The sequence below is a fragment of the Drosophila hydei genome, unplaced genomic scaffold, assembly GCF_003285905.1.
Source record: "Drosophila hydei strain 15085-1641.00,03,60 unplaced genomic scaffold, DhydRS2 tig00000296-arrow-arrow-pilon, whole genome shotgun sequence".
Taxonomy (NCBI): Eukaryota; Metazoa; Arthropoda; class Insecta; order Diptera; family Drosophilidae; genus Drosophila; species Drosophila hydei.
Window position 1 is genome coordinate 157196 of NW_022045705.1, and position 22481 is coordinate 179676.

Here is a 22481-nt window from a genome sequence, read left to right on the forward strand (position 1 = left end):
TAAGTAAAAGTAGTTGACATTTTTTTTTGTATTGTATTACGTACTTATAAATAATATGTATAACTTAATATAACAAATAATAATTATATGAAAAATACCAAAAAATACCAACAACACGAACAAAAAGCGTAAGGAAATTTAGACGAATTTTAAAACAAAAAAAAACACAAATAGCAGGCTTAAAAATCATTGTATTTAAAATATACCAAAAAATACCAAAAAACGACATAAAAAGTAATTAAAAAACACTATAAATATACGATTATAAATAAATATATTAATATATATATATATATATATATATATATATATATATATATATATATATATATATATATATATATATATATATGTATATGTATATATGTATATATATATATATATATATATATATATATATATATATATATATATATATATATATATATATACATATATATATATAATAATTATACATATATGTAATATGTATTGTATAACAAGAATTCTGTAATTTATAAAATATTTTATGTGATCATTGTCATTTTTTTTTAAATATAATATTACAAGAAATAAATAATTCAAATACAAATAAAGGATATATAAATATCTGTGTTTTTTTTTTTCGATTTATCTGAGCTCATTTTCGGCTCATAGCTGTTAAATACGAGATGTACTCAAAAACTATCGCAAAGTCGTGATTTTTCTCTTGTTTTTTGTGATCTTGTTTATCTCATGGTCTCATGGGCCTCTTTAGTTCTTCGAGCATAAGACACCAGTTTTGGTCTGCAAATCCAATGCCACTGGTGGGGCACGTAGGAGTGTCAACTCTAAAATATCTAAAATCGAATACGAAACACGCGGATATGCAACAAGAACAATACTTTTCGAACAGACCTCGTATATGGGCTGTCTTAAATATAAAGATGGCAACTCTCATTTCCCCAATCAAATGTGCACCTCTAACTCCGACTGTCAAGCATTTCAGTCCGCCATTGCGACACTTGCATGAGCAGCGGCAAAAGCAAGACTAAAGAAGCAACTGACAAAGCAAACATAAGGCAATTGCAATGGCGATTCTATTTATAGCATGCCAATGAGCATGCACGCATTTCAATGTATGATCACACTATTCTATTTATAACATGCCAATGGGCAAGCATCAGACGTGTGTATGTGTGCTCATGTATAGAGCGAGCGCTTGTATGCGTACGTGTGTATGTGTGCTCATGTATAGAGCCTGTGCTTGGAGCTAATTGCCACAAGATTTTGACTGATTGACCAAACGTTTTCTTTAATAACTTCTGTAATCCTCAATGGATTTCAATCAAGTTTTGATCAACGAATCAGAATAACCCATTTAATAAGAATAAATTGACAAGAAAATGGCCACTTTTTTAATATTGACTACAATTGCAACTGAACTAATGCGATACAGCATATAAACACTCGGTCTCTACCACGCCTTCTTCCAACCTTTGCACAAAACTTATATACCCTTTTTAAGCATTTACAATGATTGTAGGGTTTCAGCAATAGACAGCAAAGAGTTGGCATAGTATTTAAAAGCAATTTCATTGCATTAGCGCAAATCACATAAATCAGAAGTGGAAGAAGAAGAAGAAGCAGCAGCAGCTGCAATCCAAAATGAAAACTGAGCCAGATTTGGAGAAAATATTTTCATTTTCATTTTTATTTTATGTTTTTTGGCAACGTTTTTAATTTCAATTAGCACGGCGACAACAAACCGGAAGCTGCAAGGGAAGATTGGTCAAGCTAACAAGGTCAGGGGAGGGGATAGAGGACAGGGGTCAGCTGGAGGTAAAAAAGGGGAAAATGCTTTTTGCCTTTGCTTGGAAGCCACTTGATTTATGTGGCTTCATTAGACATTCCGCACATAGCCAAAACGCAAGGGAGAGGGCGAGAGGCAGAGGTACAGGCAGCGGGAGAGGGAGAGAAGGCAAAGGCAAGCTAAGTGATTGCCAAAAAAAAAAAAAAACTAAATGCGTACAATTAGAACGGCTAACAGTCAAACGCATTACTTTGTCATGCCTAGCAGCAAGGGAAATGGCATGACCATTGTGCAGCATAGTAGTTTCTATACCCTGGACCCTGAACAGGGCGTATTGGTTACCTGCAACTGCATGTAACAAGCAGCTAGAGTCAAAAGGCATCGAGCTGAGTCCTCTGTCTGTCTAGCAGTTTGGCTATCTATTCGTGCTACTGTCTAGCCGTCTGTCCGTGCGTTCTGCCGATAAAACCGTTCTGCCCGTCCCTCTCTCTGTCTCATTCTTTTTCCATCGATAACTCAGCAAATTTTCTTACTATCGATACAAATTCGATAGCTTTAAGCATAGCTTGAAGGCCAACAAATCGAAATTGAGTCGCCTTTGCGGCATACCTCAGCCCAGCACAGCCTAAATTTATATAGAGAAACCCAATTTCAATCTCTACCAAAGAAGTGGGCACGCTTCAGGGTAGCTGCTAGTCGAGCATGCCCAACTGGAGCACGATTTCTTGCTGTTAGTTTGAATATTGACCAGCATGGAATATTTTTGGTTGCCATCAAAACATGCTGAAAAAAGGACCACAAACAACTGCCAACTGTGTGCGAGTGTGTGTGTGTGCGAGTGTGTGTGTGCGAGTGTGTGCGTGTGGTCTATAAAAAGGTTCGCTGTTTGTTCGTGTGAGCCGCAAAAATATTTGCATAGTTACCTTTAATGTGGTTCGACAACGTTTTAGACTTCAAATTTGTGGACGGATGGGTGCCGCAGAGGCAGCGTCGTGGGCTGGGCCAAGGGGGCGTGGCATGGGGCAAAGGGGCAAAGGGGCAAGCCGGCTGTCAATAGACGCCATGCAAAAGTTCTTCAACAATATAAACGGAACAAAAGTTTTCTTTGCACACACACTCACACACACACACACGCACACACTTGCTGCATGTAATTTAAAATGAAAAATTCTATTCTTTTGACACACACTCGCACACACACACACTGCACAACAAGCATTGATTTCATTTGCATAAATAAGAGAAGAGAAAAAATGTGAAAAGACTTTTCATTAGCATCCGAGAGCCCCGGCAGACATATGCCAATTGCAGCTATATATGCATATATATATATATATCAGTATCAGGCTGTATATAGAGCAATACATAGCCTTATCTTGGCCTTGATACACATTATATGCGAATAGACTCTAATGAAAAATGAAATCTTAACACATCTAGGGGCTGTCCCAGCAAGTGTGTCAGTGTTATCGATAACTATACTGCAGCAGCTATTTAAGTTATCGATAACAACTTGTTATTAAACTTATCTATGGGATATGCCATTTGCTAATAATAGAAGTTGCACTGATCTAACAGATAGAGATAGTATGAAAAGCCTATTGCAAATTCCTACCTAGTTTGCTAAGAAGCAGAACTTTACTTGAAGTAAGATCATGTATATAAGATCTATATAAGATATATGTATATATACACTATATATATTGTCTATATATGCATAGACAATCAAGCCAGATATGCTCTCCATATGTACAGTTAATGAGCTGCTGGCAAATGCTGCGATTTCATAGCTTGTTCGAATGCTCTGAATAGATAAACAAAGTCAAACTAATATACCCGCTTGGCTGGGACTAATATAGCTCTATGCTCGGCAAATGCTTGACAGGTGTAGAGGCTTTCGTGTGCCACACACACACCAATACACACATGTGCCTTTGATAAGAGCTTGTTTTCAAAGAATCCTATCAAAAAAAACTATTGCCTACTTTTGTGCGCAAGACAATCGATGCTAAGCAGCGACACTGGCAGCAGCAGCAGCAGCAGCTTCATATCCGCCCACCTTAGGCATTTTACACGCACGCAGTCAAAAATCGCATAAATTAAAAAACTGCACACACACACACACACACACCCACACACACACTCTGGCGTTGCTGCCTAATGAAAGACAGTCTGGCAACCCCTTTTTTATTTGGCATTTTTTGGGCTGCTGCCGCCTTTGTTGAGGGAGGGCAGCAGTCTCCGCCCTACACACACGGCCCACGCACCAACCCCCCTTCCCCTACCTCTGCCACCTCTGCGCCACCAAGGAAGTAATAAAGTATCTCAAAAGTAACTTATTAACCATGCTGACAACGCAGCCAGTTCCTGTATCTCTGTCTCTCTGTATGTGTGTTGCTTGAGGGTATGCGTGTGTGTGTGTGCGAGTGTGTGTTTGCTGCCCGCCCACTCAAACCGCGCGACATGTTTCATGTTTGCTAATTGCGAGTCGATTTTTCATTTCACATTTTTCTCTTATGAATGTCGAGCCGCACTCAAACCCCTCTGTGACTTAGCACCCCCTCCCTATGCCCCTTCCCCACCCCAGACACCCGTCTGCCCCACCCCTTTTGTACCTTTCTTGGGCATGGACCTTAGCTGGGCTCTTTGGTCCCAGAGCCACTTAGCAAACTTGATTGAGCCCTTTTTTTCTCGGCTGTTGGACAATGTGCGATTGGGCGTGGCAGCGGTGGGCAGGCAGATATATAAATATATATCGTAAGTGGGCGTATATCGTAAGTGTGTGTTCATATCGTATGTGCGCTGCCAATTCTCAGTTTCCCTATCGTTCGATATACATATATCGTATTTTTGAATATCTTATCGTTTATCGTAAGTATATCGTAAGTGTATATCGTAAGTATATCGTAAGTGTGTGCTCATATCTTATGTGCGCTGTCAATTCTCAGGCTCCCTATCGTACGATATACATATATCGTATTTATATATCGTATATATACATCGTAAATGTGCGTAAGTGTGAGCTTATATCGTATGTGCGCTGTTATTTCTCAAACTCGCTATCGTACGATATACATATATCGTATTTGTATATCTGACATGCTTATCGTAAGTGTATTTCGTAAGTGTATATCGTAAGTGTGTGCTTATGTCGTATGTGCGCTGTCAATTCTCAGGCTCCCTATCGTACGGTATGCATATATCGTATACATATATCGAATGTATATATCGTAACTGTCAGTATATCGTAAGCGTGCTTATCGTTTGTGCGCTGTCATTTCTCAGCCTCTAAAACTGACGCAAATGGTTAATTTAATTACAAATTCTTTGCTTTCTTTTAGCATTCATATTAAATTTTCATGTGTGCCCAACACAGACGTTTGTGTGTGTGTGTCGGTGTGTGTGTCGGTGTGTGTGTGTGCACCTGCTGTCATTGCTACACTTGCTGCCTGTGCTTCTGGACGTTTAAATACCCTAGAGACTGGCGCAGCCTCGCCCAAGCACACACACACACACACACGCACGTTCACTGATTGTGACTTCAGTGAAAAATAGCGCTCATTAATGCTGCTCATTAGCAGCCGCAACGGTCGCGCACTGCGTGTGTCCTTTAGTCCTTTGCAGCCTCGACACACATATACATATATCTAACATGTATATATATATATATATATATATATATATATATATGTGGCAGCTCTTGGGCCATTCAACGAGTGTCAACTGGCAAATGATTTGCCATTATTTACCAATAAAACTCATCGAGTTTCACCACACGCTAATCGAATGTGCCCCGCCCACAGCTTGAGACCCCAGCCGTAACTCCCCCAATGTAGCTTCCATCTGTGACAAGTTGTCGCTGCTCGGGCAGAACTCTTAATGCGTTCTGACTGCACGGCTTCGCCCTCCCCCCCAGTCGAATGGGCCCAATCAACTTGACTCTGCTCAGCCCAGCCCAACCCCGAGGCTAACCTCTGCAATTAGTTGTCTAAATACCTTAAGAAACTGGATAAACTGGATATATATATATATATATATATATATATATATATTTATATATATATATAAATACAAATTTATATATATGTTAACTATATATATGTTAACTAACTGTAATAACAGCAGCCCTCTCTCTCTTAATACTTGTGTAACTCTTCAGCTTTCCATTCTTCTATCGATCTATACTTTTGTGCCTCTTTCATAGCTGACTCTAGCTATATCTTTTATCTATCTATCTATTTATATATATATATTACTCTCTTTATGTTTCTTTCGTTCTATCTGTCTCCCTTTCCAGCTCGCTCTCTGTCCCTTTCTCTCATACTTTGTCTCTAACTCTCTCAGCTATGGCTTCTTTTGTCTATTTCTTGGTCTCTGCTTTCTCTTTCTCTCTCTCATTCCTTATCTCTTTTGATCTTAAATCCTCATTGATTACTTTTACTTCTTTTTCTCTCAGTATCTCCTCTTTCTCTCTCTCTCTCTCTCTCTCTCTGCCTCAATCTATCTGTCTCTCCTTTCAACTCCTTTGCTCTTTCTCTTTATCTATCTTTCTCTCACATGATTTTAGATCTCTCTTCATACTTTCCTCTCTTCCTATCTCTCTCCCTATCTCTCTCTCTCTCTCTCTCTCTCTCTCTCCCTATCTCTCTCTCTCTCTCCTTCCCTTCCTCCCTCTCTCTCTCTTCTCTCCATATCACTCGCACTGTCCAAAGCTTTCTTTTCCTATCCATCCGACGCTTCTTCCTCTATCTTATCACAATCTCTCGCTCTACACTCCCACTCTCACGCCCTCCCTCTAGCTCTAGCATCCCTAACGTCGCTCTAGCACTTCCTATGCTAACTGTAAACCCAATAATCTGAGCATTTGGTAAGCTGCACAAGCAGATCTCAATGGATGCAATCAGCTCGCAGCTCACCTAATAAAAGCAACTGTGAGTTGGGCACGCATAGAACAATGCCCATAGTTAGGATCTGCGCTGTCAGATATATATATATATATATATATCTATATAGCACTAAGATGAGGGTTGTTCGCTGCGCGTTCATAAGATTTTGATTAATGGCTCAGGCTGAAGCTGGATTCAATTTGCAAACGCTGCTTTCTTTGGCTCTTTTCTATTGACGTTGGGTTTTGATGCCTGCTCCCAAGTGGGCGGCATGGGCGTGGCTAGTTGTGCTGCCATTCAAACTCTTTTTCGTTTACTATTTTTGGGTCAGTCTTGGCGTTTAATTTCGTTTATTCATACGAATGGCCACAAAATGACATTTGCATTTGCCATGGACAGCGGTCACTGAACCGAAGCCCCAGCCACAGCCCCAACCTCCAGAGCAGCCCAGCAGCAGCGCCACAGCTGCATCCCCTGGGAGCAGCTGAACCTGCCTGAAGATGTGAATAAGGATATGAATGAGCACGTGAATGTGAATGGGTATTTGAATGGGAGCATGTGAAAGTCGAGCTGCAGCTGGAGCTGGCCCTAATCTCATAACGAATGAATTTGGCCAAATTTGTTTTGACAACTGAGAAGCGAGTGCCAAATTTATCTAATGCCAAAGTGCGAGGAACTATTCATTCAAGCCCTAACACCCACTCGGACAATAGCTGGGCCCATACCTATAGCTATATACCTATCTATATAGACTATATATATCCAGTCGCAATTAGTTTCATGCTGAGTCGACGAGTCACAAAAAGGCGCAGCTAAAACAAAGATAAATGAGTTCAAATCTGAGCTAAGCGTGAGCTAGCTCGACTTGCACATACCCTGTGCACTTCCACTTCTTTGTGGGAAGAGTTTCTTGAGCTAAGCTTGAATCGATCAATAATTCGAGAAGCAAATGAAAGTAAAACCGCGAACCGGTTCAAAAACCTGTTTTTCAAGCAAATTTGCTAATACCCTGTACTTTTTTCTGTTCTAATTTGTTAAGCCTTAACACTCATTAGAGTTTCTGAAAAGAAATTACAGGGTATACAAGCTACAGTGCGAGTGAGTTGGTTTACAGTTATTAGTTTATCCTATACCCTATATTAGTCAAGCAGACATATTATTGCTTCTCAAACAGCTTTACAGGGTATACAATTTAGTATTTACTAACAAACTCGCTCTGAATCTCTTAATAGCTTACATTTTAAATGCAGGGTATACAAAATACAGCAGGCTTTACAGACTGGGCATGTCAAGTACTTGATTAGCTGGACAGCAAAGCAGAGACTGCGATAAACAGTCCAGTTAAGGCGCTAACAATTTACAGGGTAGTACATAGTACATACAACCAGCGAGCAATGCAATGAAAGTAAGTTGATAGCTGGTCGAAACAGCTTGCCCACTTTGTAGGTTGTTTACAGGGTATGAACAAGCACATGATTCCGGTAAGTGAAGCACTCATTACAATTTACAGGGTATCTAAAGCATATATCATTAGTATAACTAGCCTCAGTTCTTGATGAACCAATAGCATAGCTCGTATGAAAACGGCCTGCCCACTGTGTAAGCTGTTTACAGGGTATCATAATGCAATAACTCCTTGGCTCGTTGGCCAAACATGGATGGGTGCAAATGGCATTTTGGATGCCGCTGCCATAACCGTGTTGCCCCTTTGCCTTGGCCAATGTGGCCAAAAAGCAATTAGCAAAGTTTTCAGCTGCCGTGGCCGATGCCAACCGACAGCCAAGCCTGGCTGGCCGGCAAAAGCTCAATGGCTGGCTGGCTGGCTGGACGGCAGCAGCAACTATTCGCCCATCATCAATCTGCTGCTGCTGCAGTTGGTGCCACTCGCTCCGCTGGATAGTGCATAACCAGTCCGGCGTACGTGTCCCTCTGTCCCACGGACGTTGGGCTAGTCGAAGAGCAGGCGCGACCATCGTCATTTCCAATTATTCATGGATAATCTAACCCAAAATGGGACGTTAATTACGGACGCATGTCATTGCCATGCCTCTACACTAATCGGTGCTCTCCCCATCTCCCCTCTCCCCTCTACTCTGCTCTCTGCCAGCTTCTCGCCTGTTGTGATTGCAACATATAAACTACTTGCTTGCCGAATCGCAAAACGTCGCTGACCCAACGCCAAGGCGAGGGTAACTGAACAAGCGACCCTCGCGCATTTTCATACTCCTTCACTATGTGATTAATTGAGCTGCAAATCGTTGTAAAAACGTAATGGAAAAAATAGCAATTCGCTGTTTTTGACAACTCACGATGAAGTCGCAACGACTTCAATGCTGAAGTTCAGACAGCATCCCAATTAAATATGGGGACATTTAGTCTCGAGCACGAAATGCTTTCAAATCTATTTAATGCATCTAACCAACACAGAAAAATCACTTCTTAAACTAAGCGATATGATCATTTTTCGTTATTTTTAAGGAACATAATTTATTTATATTTATATACAGATTCGCTTCATAATTAAATTTATTGAAGTGAATTTGGCAATGAATAAAGGCAGTAAATTATTTATTTTAAATTCACTTGAAACACTAAAGCTGTTGGCGGGAAATTCAAATTTGATTAGTAGCTACGGGCAGCCCACAGTTTTTGTTATGTCAACAAATTTGAGCACCCAGCTGTTCACAATGAATACTGTTCGCGGCCACTTTTAGGCAGCCCATATTTGCGGGCCAGCTATTCAAAATAAGCTGCGTTTATTTGATACTTTACAATGCATTAACTTAGGTATTTTCTTACAAAGTGCAGAATGCGAAGTATATTTTTATTTCATTTAATGCACTTATTTACATAAATATCAGTAAAAGGTAGCCCATAGTTTATGGAAGTATAAACCAATCGCGAGTGGTTCACAATAGCTATTAGGCAGCCCACAATCTCTAACACAACAAATGTGGTCATCCTAATTACCATTTTCTCAGCTGTTCAGAATAAGTATGCAGCTTTCGGCACCAGCAAAACAACTGTGCAGCTCGTGTGCTACAAATGAATTTTGCCCAGCCTACCGCCACAATTGAACAGCATACAAGCCTTGAAATATATGTAAGCCGCATGAAGTCTGCCGGCAAAACGCATTGTTTAGATCAATTTCAGTACAATGGCCAACATAGTGCAATATATTGTGGTGCGTAGCGATTTGCGCAGCACTCTTAACTGGCCACTGGGTGCCGTAATAGCACAATGTTGCCATGCAACGGCTGCTGTGATGAGCGTCCATGTCGACGACGAGGAGACGCAAGCCTATCTCAAAGATCTAGACAACATGCACAAAGTGGTGTTGGAAGCCAAGGATGAGGCGGCGCTGCTAAAGCTCACCGAAAAGCTAAAAGAAAACGAGATCAAGCACAAGCTCTGGATTGAACAGCCAGAGAATATACCAACCTGCGTGGCCCTTAAGCCCTACATCAAGGATGCGGTACACAAATATGTAAAGCATCTAAAGCTATTAAAGTAAAGAACTTTAGCTAAGATACCATTTTAGCATTTCCTTATGTCAATAAATGTAACATATTTGTATATTTGTTTGTGTTTATGTGATTGTAATTGATTTTCATATTCTTACAGATAGAACAAAAGGCAGCCGAAGATCTATGAAAAGTTTCAGCTGAGAGAGAGAAGAAACTTGTCTTCCGCTAGACCTGAGCAAAATTTTGTAACAGTTACCTCAGTTATGTTAGTTTTGATACCCAATATAGCATCTAAGAAGCATTTACTACAAGGAAACAACTGAATTCCCTCGCTCTTGTAGACATAAGACTTAATGTCCGAATAATCATATCACTCATATATTATAAGTATATACCTTAACAAGTATAGCGAAGCTTCGCTGGAAAACGCAACCAGCCTCCCACACAACTCAAACAATGTTTCAATATCGATAAGTCTAATTCACTTTTGTGAAACTATCTAGGTATACAACATGAAGACAGCTTCCATGACTTGTGAATACACATGTGTAATCGATAGCTGGGATATCGATATAGACAGCGGAAGAAGCTATGCAAATACGCAGCTCAGTTAGAAAAAGGGAAATTCCCACGACAAGCAGCCAAGCAATGCACGAAAATGAAGAAGACGGCGCAAACTAAAACTGTGAATGACAACGCCCATTTATATGTATGCATATATATATATATATATATATCTCAATCTCATATATAGACATATATGCTTCGATTGCTCAAATAAAAAGCATTTGGTTTTTATGTAGTCAATAACTTAAAATATTTGTATCTTGATTTTTTGCTGTCTGTCGCTCTCTGTGTGTTTGTTTTGTTTATACAAATTCCTTGAACATAATTCTGGCGTTAGATTTTAACAATTAAACACTTTTGCCAAACAAGTAAATCGATAATTAAAAGTACGAACTTCTGTTAAAACTTATACAAATTTTCTAGATCCGAAATAGTTATCTATAATTATATATATATATATATATATATATATATATATATATATATTTATCATCTGTATATATATATATATATATATAGATAACTGTAGAGTATATATATATATATATACATTTACATATATATATACTTTATATTGCAACAAACACACATAATTATTGTTGTTTTTCGTTTGCTGTTTAAAAAAAATCCATAAAATCGAATTCCAAGCCAGATTCGAACTTAGCTTCTGAGTTGATTGGGGTTGGAGGTCAGTTTCATACGGATGAACTGCTCGAAATGGCTGCGGTATAGTATCTTGGGATGCTTCTCGGTGGCACTCGCGTCCACCTGTAGCGTGCTCGTCCATTTCCACAACTTGCGATTTATGTAGCTTTGGCGAAATGAGGCGAAGATCTCATTGAAGCGTTGCGGAAGGATTTGCTCCTTGTACAGCGACTCGTTCGTGTTGGTATTGAAATAGTAGACCTGCTGACGGGACCTCGAGTGGGCTGTCACAAAGTTGGGCGTCAGTTCGCAAAAGATCATAATCCCGCCGGGCACAAAGAACTTGTGGTCGTCTAACATGTAGCCCAAACGCTGTGAGTTGTCCTTGAGCAAATAGGGACGCATCTGGTCAAAGAACTGGCTCATGTCCTGGAGCCGGAAGAGCGGCTTGCAGCGTATGGCACCGCACGTCCGCTCCTTCTTGTGCGGCTTGTTCAAACTTCTCGCGAACTTCTCGCACATGCTGACGCGCTCATGGAACGCTCGTCGTCGTATTTCGATGCCGCCCAAGCAGATGGCGTCCATGATGTGGAGCGCTGAGACACTCTGTGACGTGCGTCCCTTGCCGCTATACTCGAACACAATCTCGCCGAAGAATATGGAGCGTGGCTGGACATTGAAACTGGTTTCCACCTGCTCCCATTTGCGATGGTCCGTGTAGCGCCACAGAATGCCACGCGACTTGCACAGGAAGAGGGTGCAGCCATTGATATTGCTCTCGCCACGTCCGATGGGCATGAAATGCCAATCGTTCACATTCGCGATTTCTCTCTGCAGCTGCGTCACGGACATCTGCTCATTGGCCGTTTGATGCATCCACGAGCGATTGGCGGCCCAATCGCCCAACAGCTCCTCCAGGAAGCGTTCCGTCGGCTTCACCTCTGGCGCCTGGCGCAGCTTGTCGGGCAATGCCCAGCACTTGAGGCACTTCTGCCGCACCTCCGACTGGCGCGTCTCCTTCAACTCCAGATTCTGTACGAACGACGCAATCTTCCGCAACCCGATAATCTGCTTATTGCCAATCGCATTGTTCGAATTGACGATGTATTGCATGAAGTGTTCATCCTTCATCATTTCGTCGTGATTGTACAGCTCAACCACATCCAGCACATCTTCCTTGTGCTGCTGCTGCTGCTCGGTCGCCTCGTTCAGCAACTGATTCACATTGTCCAAGTAGCTAATGATGGCCTCCGTGCCGGGCAGCTTGTACTTGCAGACGATATAGCGCTCCGAATTGGCTGGCCGGCTGCTGTTTGGCTTAATGATTGTTATCTTCTGGAAGCACTTGTACATCAAGTAAACGAGGCTAACGCTGAATGACGTGAACAGGTCGAACAGCTTGCACACAAAGCTGCCATTGACGCGCACGATCTTGAGGGCCGTGTTGAACTGGCATAGATACAGCTGCTTGGAGAGTATCTCTTGAATGTTCTCCTGCCCCTCGACCGAGAAGCCGCCGTCGGCCATGGCAAAGTGGACGCCATGCGGTGTGTGCTTGCGTATATAGTCATTCAGCGAATCCTGGTTGCTTGTGTCGAATATGTTGCCGTCATCCTTGTCGCCATAGAACGCATCGAACGATTCCGGCGAGGCGGCAAAGAACTTGTCCAGCTTAAAGTCATTTGTGCCGCGCAGCGTAAATCCGAATCCTCGCGCCTCCCACGATTTCCGAAAAAGCACGTACTCAGAGAAGCCGCCAGGTCCTGCATAGACATAAACATAGATTATAGTATATATATATATTCTCATATATATAATTGCTGCAATTTATACCCGCGCACATGTCCGCGAAGTAGAGCAGCTCATTGCTGCCGATTAGCGAATTGCCATGCTCATCTCTGGGCTCGGTGAACATATATTCGCATATGGAATCCATGTTGGCCATCTTGACGGCGGCTCGGTTTAGAAAGATGGAGCTGCGTATCATCTCGAAGGGATTGCTGCGCGAGCGGGCCCGCCGCATTTCAGTATCGTTCAAGCCGTCGAAGAAGGACTTGGCGCTGAGTATGTGCTCCAAGATCTCGGGATCGCAGAATTTTGTCTCATCGTCGAGGGTGAGTTTGCGTGGTCCGGTTACCATATGCATCATTAGCTGTTCCAGTGTATAGGAGCCACAATTGTCACCCTTTTGATCAAGCCAATTAACTGGCTCCGGTATTTCCAAATTCTCTAGACTTGGATCCCACTTGCCCGCTGTCCAATGGACGGTGTTTAGTTTAAGACCAAATCCGCGCCGTCCGTCCTGCTGCACAGCAATGACGGGCTCAAGACGACCCTGATTGCTCTTGCCCAGACCCTTGTCATCCTCGTAGCCCATTTTCTTCATCATGCCCATGACCTTGTTGGAATAGCAATAGCTATTAAGCCAGTCGCGTTTGATCTTTTTTGTCTTTGGCTCAAAGTTCTCATCGTCCGACTGCTCCTCCCTTGTTCTAGACAGTTTCGCTTTACGCTGCATTGCTAATTTGTTTATCTTCCTTTACAATATAGGGTATTTCGGCAGTTGCTTGTTTCTTTTTCTGCTGCTGCTGCAGTTGCTGTTGTTGTTCTTCTTCTTGTTGAATTTGTTGTCGATGCTGTTTCACTTGCTGCGGCCCTTTCAGTTTGTCGTTTTTCTAGCGATGGCAGCTAGCGATAGCAATTTATTATCCCTTCCTACATTCATTGTGAATGGCATTCATTGTGAATGAAAACAATACGATTTTTCAGTTTATCGATAGTTTTATATATTCAAATTGTGAAAATTCAGATCAGACAACTTATGCTCATTGACGTAATGATGGATATTTCAACAAGCACTTTCACATTTTCTCAAACGTTTCAGTATACGGGCAAGTTAAACAGGAATGTGTATAATTATCCTCAGCCTCATTGTATGTATCTGGACCAAACTCATGGACATGCACACCTTTGGTTTTCTTAGTATAAATGCTGCTTCTAACCTCCATGCGCAGCTGCTTCATTTGCTTATTGTATTTGCGAGTTTTGCCCAGGACGCGTTTGTCCTCCCGCAGCTCGTGCTGCCGCGTTAGCTCCTCCTCGCTGCCCCACACATCCAATGCGCGCTGCACCACCTGCAGGTGCAAATACAATTTCATTTCACCCCAGCGCACATTATGAGGATTCTTGCGGCTTATGTAACGCAACACCGGCTCCCGCTTATCGAAATCGCAATCCTTGAGCAAATATTCTGCCTTCGCTTCAGTGCGTGTAATCAATGAGTGCCGCTCCTCGTTGTCCCGGCACTTGTCGCAAACGGAATGGCCGAAATTATTGAATAAATACGAGTCGGCATATTGATCGCCGCAATCGAGACACTCTTCATAGACTACAGGTATAGCAATGGCATCCTCGATGATGGGCGCCTCCAGCGGCTCCTCCTCTGCCGATTTGTTTGCCGCAGCTAAAACTGGCTGCTCCAATAGGAATCCGCCGCCAGTATCAATGTATTTGGTACCCTGCACCTTAATGACAGCATTATCCTGGCCAGCTATTGGAGGCTCCTCACTGCCATTGCTGTTATGCACATAATAAGCTTGACTTTCAATTAATATATCTATTTACGGTTGACTTACTTTTGTACATTCTTGTAGGGATGCGAAACGAGCTTGGCCTCCCTCAACTTTTGTGCCTTGGCTTGATTGCGCTCGATGCGAGCGCGTTGTGCAGTCGTTAGTGTCGAGCTGTTGGCCGTTTTAGTTGTTTCTGTTACTAATTCCTGGGACATTTTGAATCTTTTAGCGCAATATCATTTCATACGTTGTTGTAAATTTAATACAATCTCTTCTTCTTGGCACTTTCGCATACACTGTATCGCTTTGGTATTTAATTTGGTATTTTAAAGTACTTTTTTGTTTTGATACAATACTATGCTTTCGAGAGCTGTGACTAATATTCCGTTTTGTTGGCGTGCTTTGATAAATGTTATTTATGTATTCATTATTATTAAGTATATACTTATTTGCTTGTATTTGTAATGAGTAAAATATATAATATTTTAATTCAAATATTGTTCACTCGTACGTCATCGATTAGTCATATCGATACTATACGATCTATTGTCTTCTAACAGTTTGGCAAGCGATATATGGCTGTGTTGTTGTCATCGCTAGTTGTCATCGCGCAATGTTAAAAAAACATTACAAACTGCTGCTAAAATGTGCGCTTGCCGTACCTCTAATCTTTCTGGTGGACTTTTGTGGCATTCTGACACATCTATACGAACTGGACTTTGAGACGCACTACTATTACCCGCTGCACAATGACACCGTTCCACCGCCGCTGGATTACAAATTTATCCAAATGCCAGCATTTATGAAAAATCACGACTCAGCGGATCCGCCCCGATTGACTATTTTGGTAAAGAGCGCCATTGGCAATCTGGAGCGACGCCAAGCCATACGCAAAACGTGGGGCTATGAGGCTCGTTTCTCCGATGTTCATATTAAGCGAGCCTTTGTGTTGGGCACATCCGCCAAGGGTGCAGGTGTTAAGGATGCAGCGCTGATCGAAGCGAAACAACATGGGGACATAATCCGTGCTGACTTTGTGGATACGTACTTCAATAACACCATCAAGACGATGATGGGCATGCGCTGGGCCAGCGAACACTTCAACACCAGCGACTTTTATCTGTTTGTAGACGACGATTATTATGTGTCCATTAAGAATGTGCTGCGCTTTCTTGGCAAGGGACGCCAGACGCATCATCAGAGTCTTTTATTTGCCGGCTATGTATTCCAGACCGCTCCACTGCGGCACAAGTTCAGCAAGTGGTATGTTTCGTTAGAGGAATATCCATTCGACAAGTGGCCAGCGTATGTGACAGCGGGAGCGTTTCTCTTGTCAAGGGATGCCTTGCTCAAGATGTATACAGTAGGGCGTTCCATTCCACTGTTCCGATTCGATGATATCTTCCTGGGCATGGTAGCACTGAAGGCGCACATACCCGTTCATCACTGCGATGACTTTCATTTTCATAGGCCCAAATATTTTGGGCCGGATAGCTATAGTGATGTGATTGCCTCGCATGGTTTCGGCGATCCCATCGAGATGGAGCGCGTTTGGAATGAATGTCGATCGGCAAATTATGCGTAGCAATTGTTAACGTTGACAATTTTGACAATTGGAGAGCACTCAAATGTGTTTATATATATACCTGCAAACCGAGCCTTATTAAAGTAATATTAATATCTAACTAATAGATATATATTCATTTAAATAATTAAATTTAAAAATGTAACGTCTTCTGTCATTCACAGTAAATAAGCATTACGAAATTTCTGCAACATATCGCAGAAAAAAGCAATCAAACAACTATCGTTGCTCGATAGCATACGTCAATGATCGTTGTATAGGTCAGCATGCGATAACAGCTTATAAAGTGTCGATGCATTCGATGACGCTATCGATAACAACTATGCGTTCGTTCAAACAGCCCCAACATTAATCCGTACGCCTTCATCTTTTGGATTTGAACAATTGTCGCGCAGTATTAAGTTGTGTGTCGTTCTGTTTGCTTGCAAGCTTTCGCGATATAACAGTAATATAGTAGTGTCCAAGTGCTAACACTTAACACATAATATATATATATATATATATAAATACATTGGTACATGTATATATAGATATATATAATTCCACCCAACCAGTCAACACACCCACCTGCATTTATTTTTTGTAAAGTGCGCAATTCTTTTGCCATTTAAAACCAAACCCTAAATTTAAAAAAAAATCACCAGCTCAAATTAAAGGTGAGTTGAAGCTTCTTTTTTGCTTTTGCACCGGCAACTTTTTTTTAATAATTTTTTTCTCCCCCATTTTCAATACTTTGCTACGTTTCGTATTTTTTTCATTATTGCAGAAAGTAGGGGGTCAAAAAAAATATGGGAATAAAAAAATCTAAAGCTGCTGTTGCAAAAGCCAGCCAACGCCAACTGGTTTTTGTTTGCGGCGCTATTCTTGCGTTCCTCTTGTCTTTTCTTGTTGTTTTTGTTGCTGTTGTATTTGTTGTGGCTGCGCTTCCAGCATTCCCATTTCCATTCATTGCAAATGTTCGGCGAGTGTAAGAGAAAGAGAGCGCGAGAGACAGCGAGGGACGGGATGAGAAAGGGGATCCTCTTTAAGATTTGTTATAAATTATTTATTGCGGCAGCCGCCAGTCCGTTAGTTCTTTTTTCTGTCTACATTTCTACCAATCTATTTGAGCAGCTGTTAAGTCGACGGCCTTAAGCTTCTTTGTTATTTTTTCGCTACTTTTTTTATATTAAAGTTTTGCCGGCCGGCTTTTTTCGTTTTTTTTTTTTGGCGTCTTTTTCGTGTGGCTGTATCTATGTGCGTGTGAGAGTCAGCTTATGTGTGTGCATATGTCTGCGACGGCTGCTGCTGCTTGGGCGGGGCGTTTGACGCTGTTAAATATCCTCCCCACAATGTGTGCTTGCGGCTTGCGCGTGCTCACACACACGTAAAAAAGCACACACACACATGCACATGAATCTACACATTCATATATATGCATGTATATACATATATGTGTGTAAGAGTGCAGCTGTGCATTTAAGCTGCATCCACTGCTTAATATTTGTATGCGCGCTTGTGTCTGGCTGTATGTGTGTCGCAAATTTATATTGAGGGCGTGGCACATGTGTGATGCTATCGATAATACCCAATTGGAGTTTAATTTATCGCCACAGCAAAAAGCAAAAGATATTTAAAATGAAATAACAGACGGCGACACATGTACATGCATACATACATACAGCAATATTTTTGTATGAGAGTGTGCGCCTGCGAATGACTAAACTGCGCTGCTGCTATGCATATTTAAAATTCACTTAATGTCGCGGGCGCAGATGTACACACATATAGACAAACGAACATATTTAAATTTGTGTACCAACCAACTGGCAGACGTGCACTGCATGTATGCATGCATGTCTGTATGTGTGGGCATAACAGGAGCCAGCGCAGGCTGTCGCTCCGTCTGGTGCTGCTGACTAAGGCGAGGGTGTAAAACGGACGTGTCTGTCATTTGCCTTCCTTCTTTTGTTCTTTTACATTTTCTGCTTTCGCCTCACCGAATGTATATGTGTGTATGTGTATGTACATACCACCGCCAACGCCGCCACGCATCAGCGACATTGACGCCGTCGGCTATAATACTTGAGCGGCCGTTTTTTTTTTGACGACGCTTTCAAATGTCAAAATTGGCCTAACGGCGAATTGGCGGTTTACTGGCGCCGGCCAAATGACCCCCACACTTCCACACACACATATTCATCCGCTCCAATCAGCAAACACAACGACATAAACCCCGAAAACAAGATATAAAATTAACAAAACAAAAGACAGTCCCAACTTAAGCGAAGTTTGAATAGCTCTCACCACCAGCAACAAGAGAGTGGCGAGTGCAGAGTGAAAGAAAAAAGAGAGAGCGCGCGTCAAGTGTGGGCTGAGACAAAAGCAGCAAAGACAAACTCAACGGCAACGGCGACTTCGACGGCGAATGAAGTGATTCATCGCGACCGACCATTATTCGCTTCAAGTTGGAAGTTGATTCATGGCAAACAAGGCGAGAACATGCAAACTTCTCCCCCCAAAAACCCAAAAAATATAAAAATAAAGCGCAACAAAAACAACATAATTCGCCGTATATGTACATAAATGCTACGTGTGTAAATGTATGTGTAAGTTGCAATATTCGCCTTTGTTTGTTTTTGCTTTAAAAAGGAGTTGCTGCTGCTGGGAATGACTAAACACTGCGACGACGGCGACGACGACGACGTTGACGACCGGGCCGTTAGTCAATCAGCGTCTATCGGCCAGGGGCGAATTACGTTTAGGCGCGCCTTAATGTACCCATATATGGTCAATAAAATACAGACGACTATTAAGCGTAGATTTATTTCTATATATACATTTATATTTTTTTTTATTTTGGCGCGGTTGCCGCCCTTGTAACGCTTGCTCGTGCAATTTAGATATACACACACACATCGACATGCATGTATGCATTACACTGCATATGTATGCACTTGTTATCGATATTAATGAAGCGCTTTCTTTATATGTGCGCAAACAAAATTGGTTGAAGTGGAAGCGAGATAGATGACAGATTGTGTGTTGTGGGGTGTTGAAATTAAATACAACCGACTTTAGCAACGTTGCGATCGATCTATTTCTTATGAAGTATGAAAAGTTTTTTGCTTGCTGTCTGATATACACTCACACACACACACACACACACACACACACACACACACACATATATATATATATATATATATATGTATGTGTATATATATATATATATATAATTTTGTTGATTAACTAGAATATACGGGCATGAACAATGGACAATTAGCTAGGCACTTTTTGGTTGATTTGCAACTAAAAATAAACGTGATAAAATGCAGTTCAGTTATTTTGCTAGCAGCTGAGCGCGGCGACTAACAAAACAAGCACTGATAACGGTACACTCGCTTCCAGTTGCTTGTCCAATTGGAATTTAATCTGCTGTTGCTGCTGCGGTAGGTTCGCTGAACTTCTTGCACACGCTCTCTCTCTCCCTATCTCTTGTATTTCTGCTGGTGCTTCGATAGCGCGTACACACTCACACACATATATATATATATATACATATATATACTTATTTTGCGGTGTGTGGGTATGGGTTCGCGTCCTTGCTGTCCAGCATGACTCATCAGCTAGCATGACAAATTTGTATGAATATGTTGCTTTGTGGCTTCGTTTGTTAATCAATAAATTGCTATTCAGCGTAATCGCTATGAGAAATCGCATAATAAACCCAACGGTATACAGCGAAAAGTTACTCAAAACGAAATCAAAGACAAACGCATTCACATGAAATATGTACATTCATCACTGAGTGCGTGCGTGTGTGTGTGTGTGTGTGCTCTGCAGGCTTTGTTATCGATGTGCATTTCCGCTTTATCGAACCGCTAGCAGTGTGTCACTCACCCACTCTGGTCGCTGCTATCGATATGCAGCCTTTTGTTTGCGACGATTGCAGCTGCAACGTTTTTTTGAATTTGTAAATAATTTCATTTGCAATTTCTTTTGTTTAATTTCAGATGGCTGCCCCAGCACCAGCACTCAAGGACTTGCCAAAGGTGGCCGAGAATCTGAAGAGCCAATTGGAGGGCTTCAACACGGATAAGCTGAAGAATGCCAGCACCCAAGAGAAAATTATTTTGCCAACTGCCGAGGGTAAGTCGTCGTCTTGTTCCTCTTCTTTGTCTGGTAATTATAAATTCAAAAGTTATGACCAACAAACAAAAACATTTGCTGCAGATGTGGCCGCCGAGAAAACTCAGAAGTCCATATTCGAGGGCATCACCGCATTCGATCAAAACAATTTGAAGCATACAGAGACCAATGAGAAGAATCCATTGCCCGATAAGGAAGGTACGTATATATATATATATATGTGTGTGTGTTTGTATATACAGAGAGAGTGCAACCAGCTGTTGCCCATCTAAGGCGATTGCAACTAAAATGTGAACAATTTAACAAACTATTTCTATCTCTATCTCCATCTCTTTCTCGTTCTCTAGCAATCGAGCAGGAGAAGGAGAAGAATCAATTCATCGCCGGCATTGAGAATTTCGATGCGAAAAAATTGAAGCACACCGAAACCAACGAGAAGAACGTGCTGCCAACTAAGGAGGTTATCGAGGCCGAGAAGAAGGCCTAAATGCAGCACAAAATAAAATGTTTTTTTTTGTTTTTTTTTTTTTTTGCATTCAGCAAACACACATTCTCTCTCGCTCGCACTCAGCTAAAAGAAAAATAGTTTGTTTTTTTTTTTAATTCGAATTTTAACATTTATGAAGCAACAACGACAGCAAACAGCCGCCATCCAAGCAACAACAGCAACAGCAATAAAAGTTGTTTTTTTACTTCAATTTATTTTATTTTCTTTCCATTTCTTGTCAAATACATTGCAAATAAATAAGCTCATTCCTATTATAATAATAAAATTTCACTCTTAATCAATAATGAAAAACGACAAAAAACAAAAACAAAAAAAAAACAAGCAATACACTGACATATGCCACACTCGCTACCCCCTTTTTTTAATCTTCTATGTACTTTAAAAAAGGCAGAGAAAAAATGTTTTAAAAAACAACAGAAATTAAAGCAAAACATGAGATAAAATTTGTAAGCGCAAAAAAAAGAAAAAAGAAAGAACACCAACAACAACAACATAAAGAGTATGTGTAATTTTTTAATGAACTTTTTTTTATATACTTTATATACGATATATTTATACTGGGAAACTAAATAATAATAAAAACAAAACATAAATGTAACATTTTATAACAAAATCGAAGAAACTTTTTTTATTTATTTTTAATATATTCTTCGTTCAGTTGTTTAAAACTATTTCGATAACTTTAAGGCAGTAGCTGCTTAAGCTATCGATAACAGCTAGCTTAGCCATTCACTCCGGTTAGTATGAACAAACTTTATCGATCCCAAGCCAAGCCAGAAACAGTTTGCTGTTTGGGAAAACTCAATTAGCCGAATTGCTCATTGTTGAACACAGGTGCAACTCATGCATCGACAATTGCTGTGCTATATATAAGCACCTGAGCTGTAGCTTTTAGCTATGATGAGACAGAACGTAGCTGAAACTCTGGAGTTTTATGGCCATTTCCATAGCTACAGCTCACATATGATCGCCCTGTGACTGAAGACTTAAGAATATGTACTCAATATAAATAAAAGTCTTATTCACACATCAAGTTAGGGAACTTCACAAAATTTAGCTTTACTGTTGAGCTGCTCCAAACGAGGTCTATTTAATTATATCTTAGAAGTGCTTTAATGATGTTAGCTGAAAAAGCATAGAACTATTCCAAGTTTTTTTCGTATATTTCATAATACGATCTGTCCTTATTAGAACATGGCATCTATGAAAGGATGACTGAGCGTGTTCTTCTGCACTCAGTGAACTGACAGAAGAAGGCTCTTCACTTCTTCAGTAATAAATCTAAGTAGATCTCAGCTTGGGGTAGTTAGGGTAGTAATATGGTATATAATTGAAGTGCATCCGGACAT

The 22481-nt window shown here is 41.0% G+C and overlaps 5 protein-coding genes across 5 annotated transcripts; 3 read left to right on the forward strand and 2 right to left on the reverse strand.

The window, feature by feature from the left end:
- The first annotated feature begins 9737 nt into the window (after nt 1–9737).
- Nucleotides 9738–10188, forward strand: LOC111594643 (putative peptidyl-tRNA hydrolase PTRHD1). Its single transcript, XM_023308076.2, has one exon. It carries the CDS (start codon nt 9815–9817, stop codon nt 10169–10171), a length of 357 nt encoding a protein of 118 aa, XP_023163844.1. The 5' UTR covers nt 9738–9814; the 3' UTR covers nt 10172–10188.
- A 1107-nt stretch (nt 10189–11295) lies between these two features.
- Nucleotides 11296–13878, reverse strand: LOC111605614 (cap-specific mRNA (nucleoside-2'-O-)-methyltransferase 1). Its single transcript, XM_023324286.2, has 2 exons — nt 13170–13878; nt 11296–13099 (listed from the first exon to the last, which is right to left on the reverse strand). The coding sequence occupies exons 1-2, from the start codon at nt 13852–13854 to the stop codon at nt 11352–11354; spliced, it is 2433 nt and encodes an 810-aa protein (XP_023180054.1). The 5' UTR covers nt 13855–13878; the 3' UTR covers nt 11296–11351.
- A 293-nt stretch (nt 13879–14171) lies between these two features.
- On the reverse strand, nt 14172–15298 carry LOC111593534 (DNA repair protein complementing XP-A cells homolog). Its single transcript, XM_023306386.2, has 2 exons — nt 14972–15298; nt 14172–14912 (listed from the first exon to the last, which is right to left on the reverse strand). The coding sequence occupies exons 1-2, from the start codon at nt 15121–15123 to the stop codon at nt 14198–14200; spliced, it is 867 nt and encodes a 288-aa protein (XP_023162154.1). The 5' UTR covers nt 15124–15298; the 3' UTR covers nt 14172–14197.
- Nucleotides 15299–15457: 159 nt separating this feature from the next.
- Nucleotides 15458–16562, forward strand: LOC111593000 (beta-1,3-galactosyltransferase brn). Its single transcript, XM_023305561.2, has one exon. It carries the CDS (start codon nt 15522–15524, stop codon nt 16491–16493), a length of 972 nt encoding a protein of 323 aa, XP_023161329.1. The 5' UTR covers nt 15458–15521; the 3' UTR covers nt 16494–16562.
- Nucleotides 16563–16872: 310 nt separating this feature from the next.
- On the forward strand, nt 16873–21164 carry LOC111594121 (thymosin beta). Its single transcript, XM_023307318.2, has 4 exons — nt 16873–17149; nt 20489–20624; nt 20709–20822; nt 20972–21164. Exons 2-4 carry the CDS (start codon nt 20489–20491, stop codon nt 21109–21111), a joined length of 390 nt encoding a protein of 129 aa, XP_023163086.1. The 5' UTR covers nt 16873–17149; the 3' UTR covers nt 21112–21164.
- The last annotated feature ends 1317 nt before the right edge of the window (nt 21165–22481 follow it).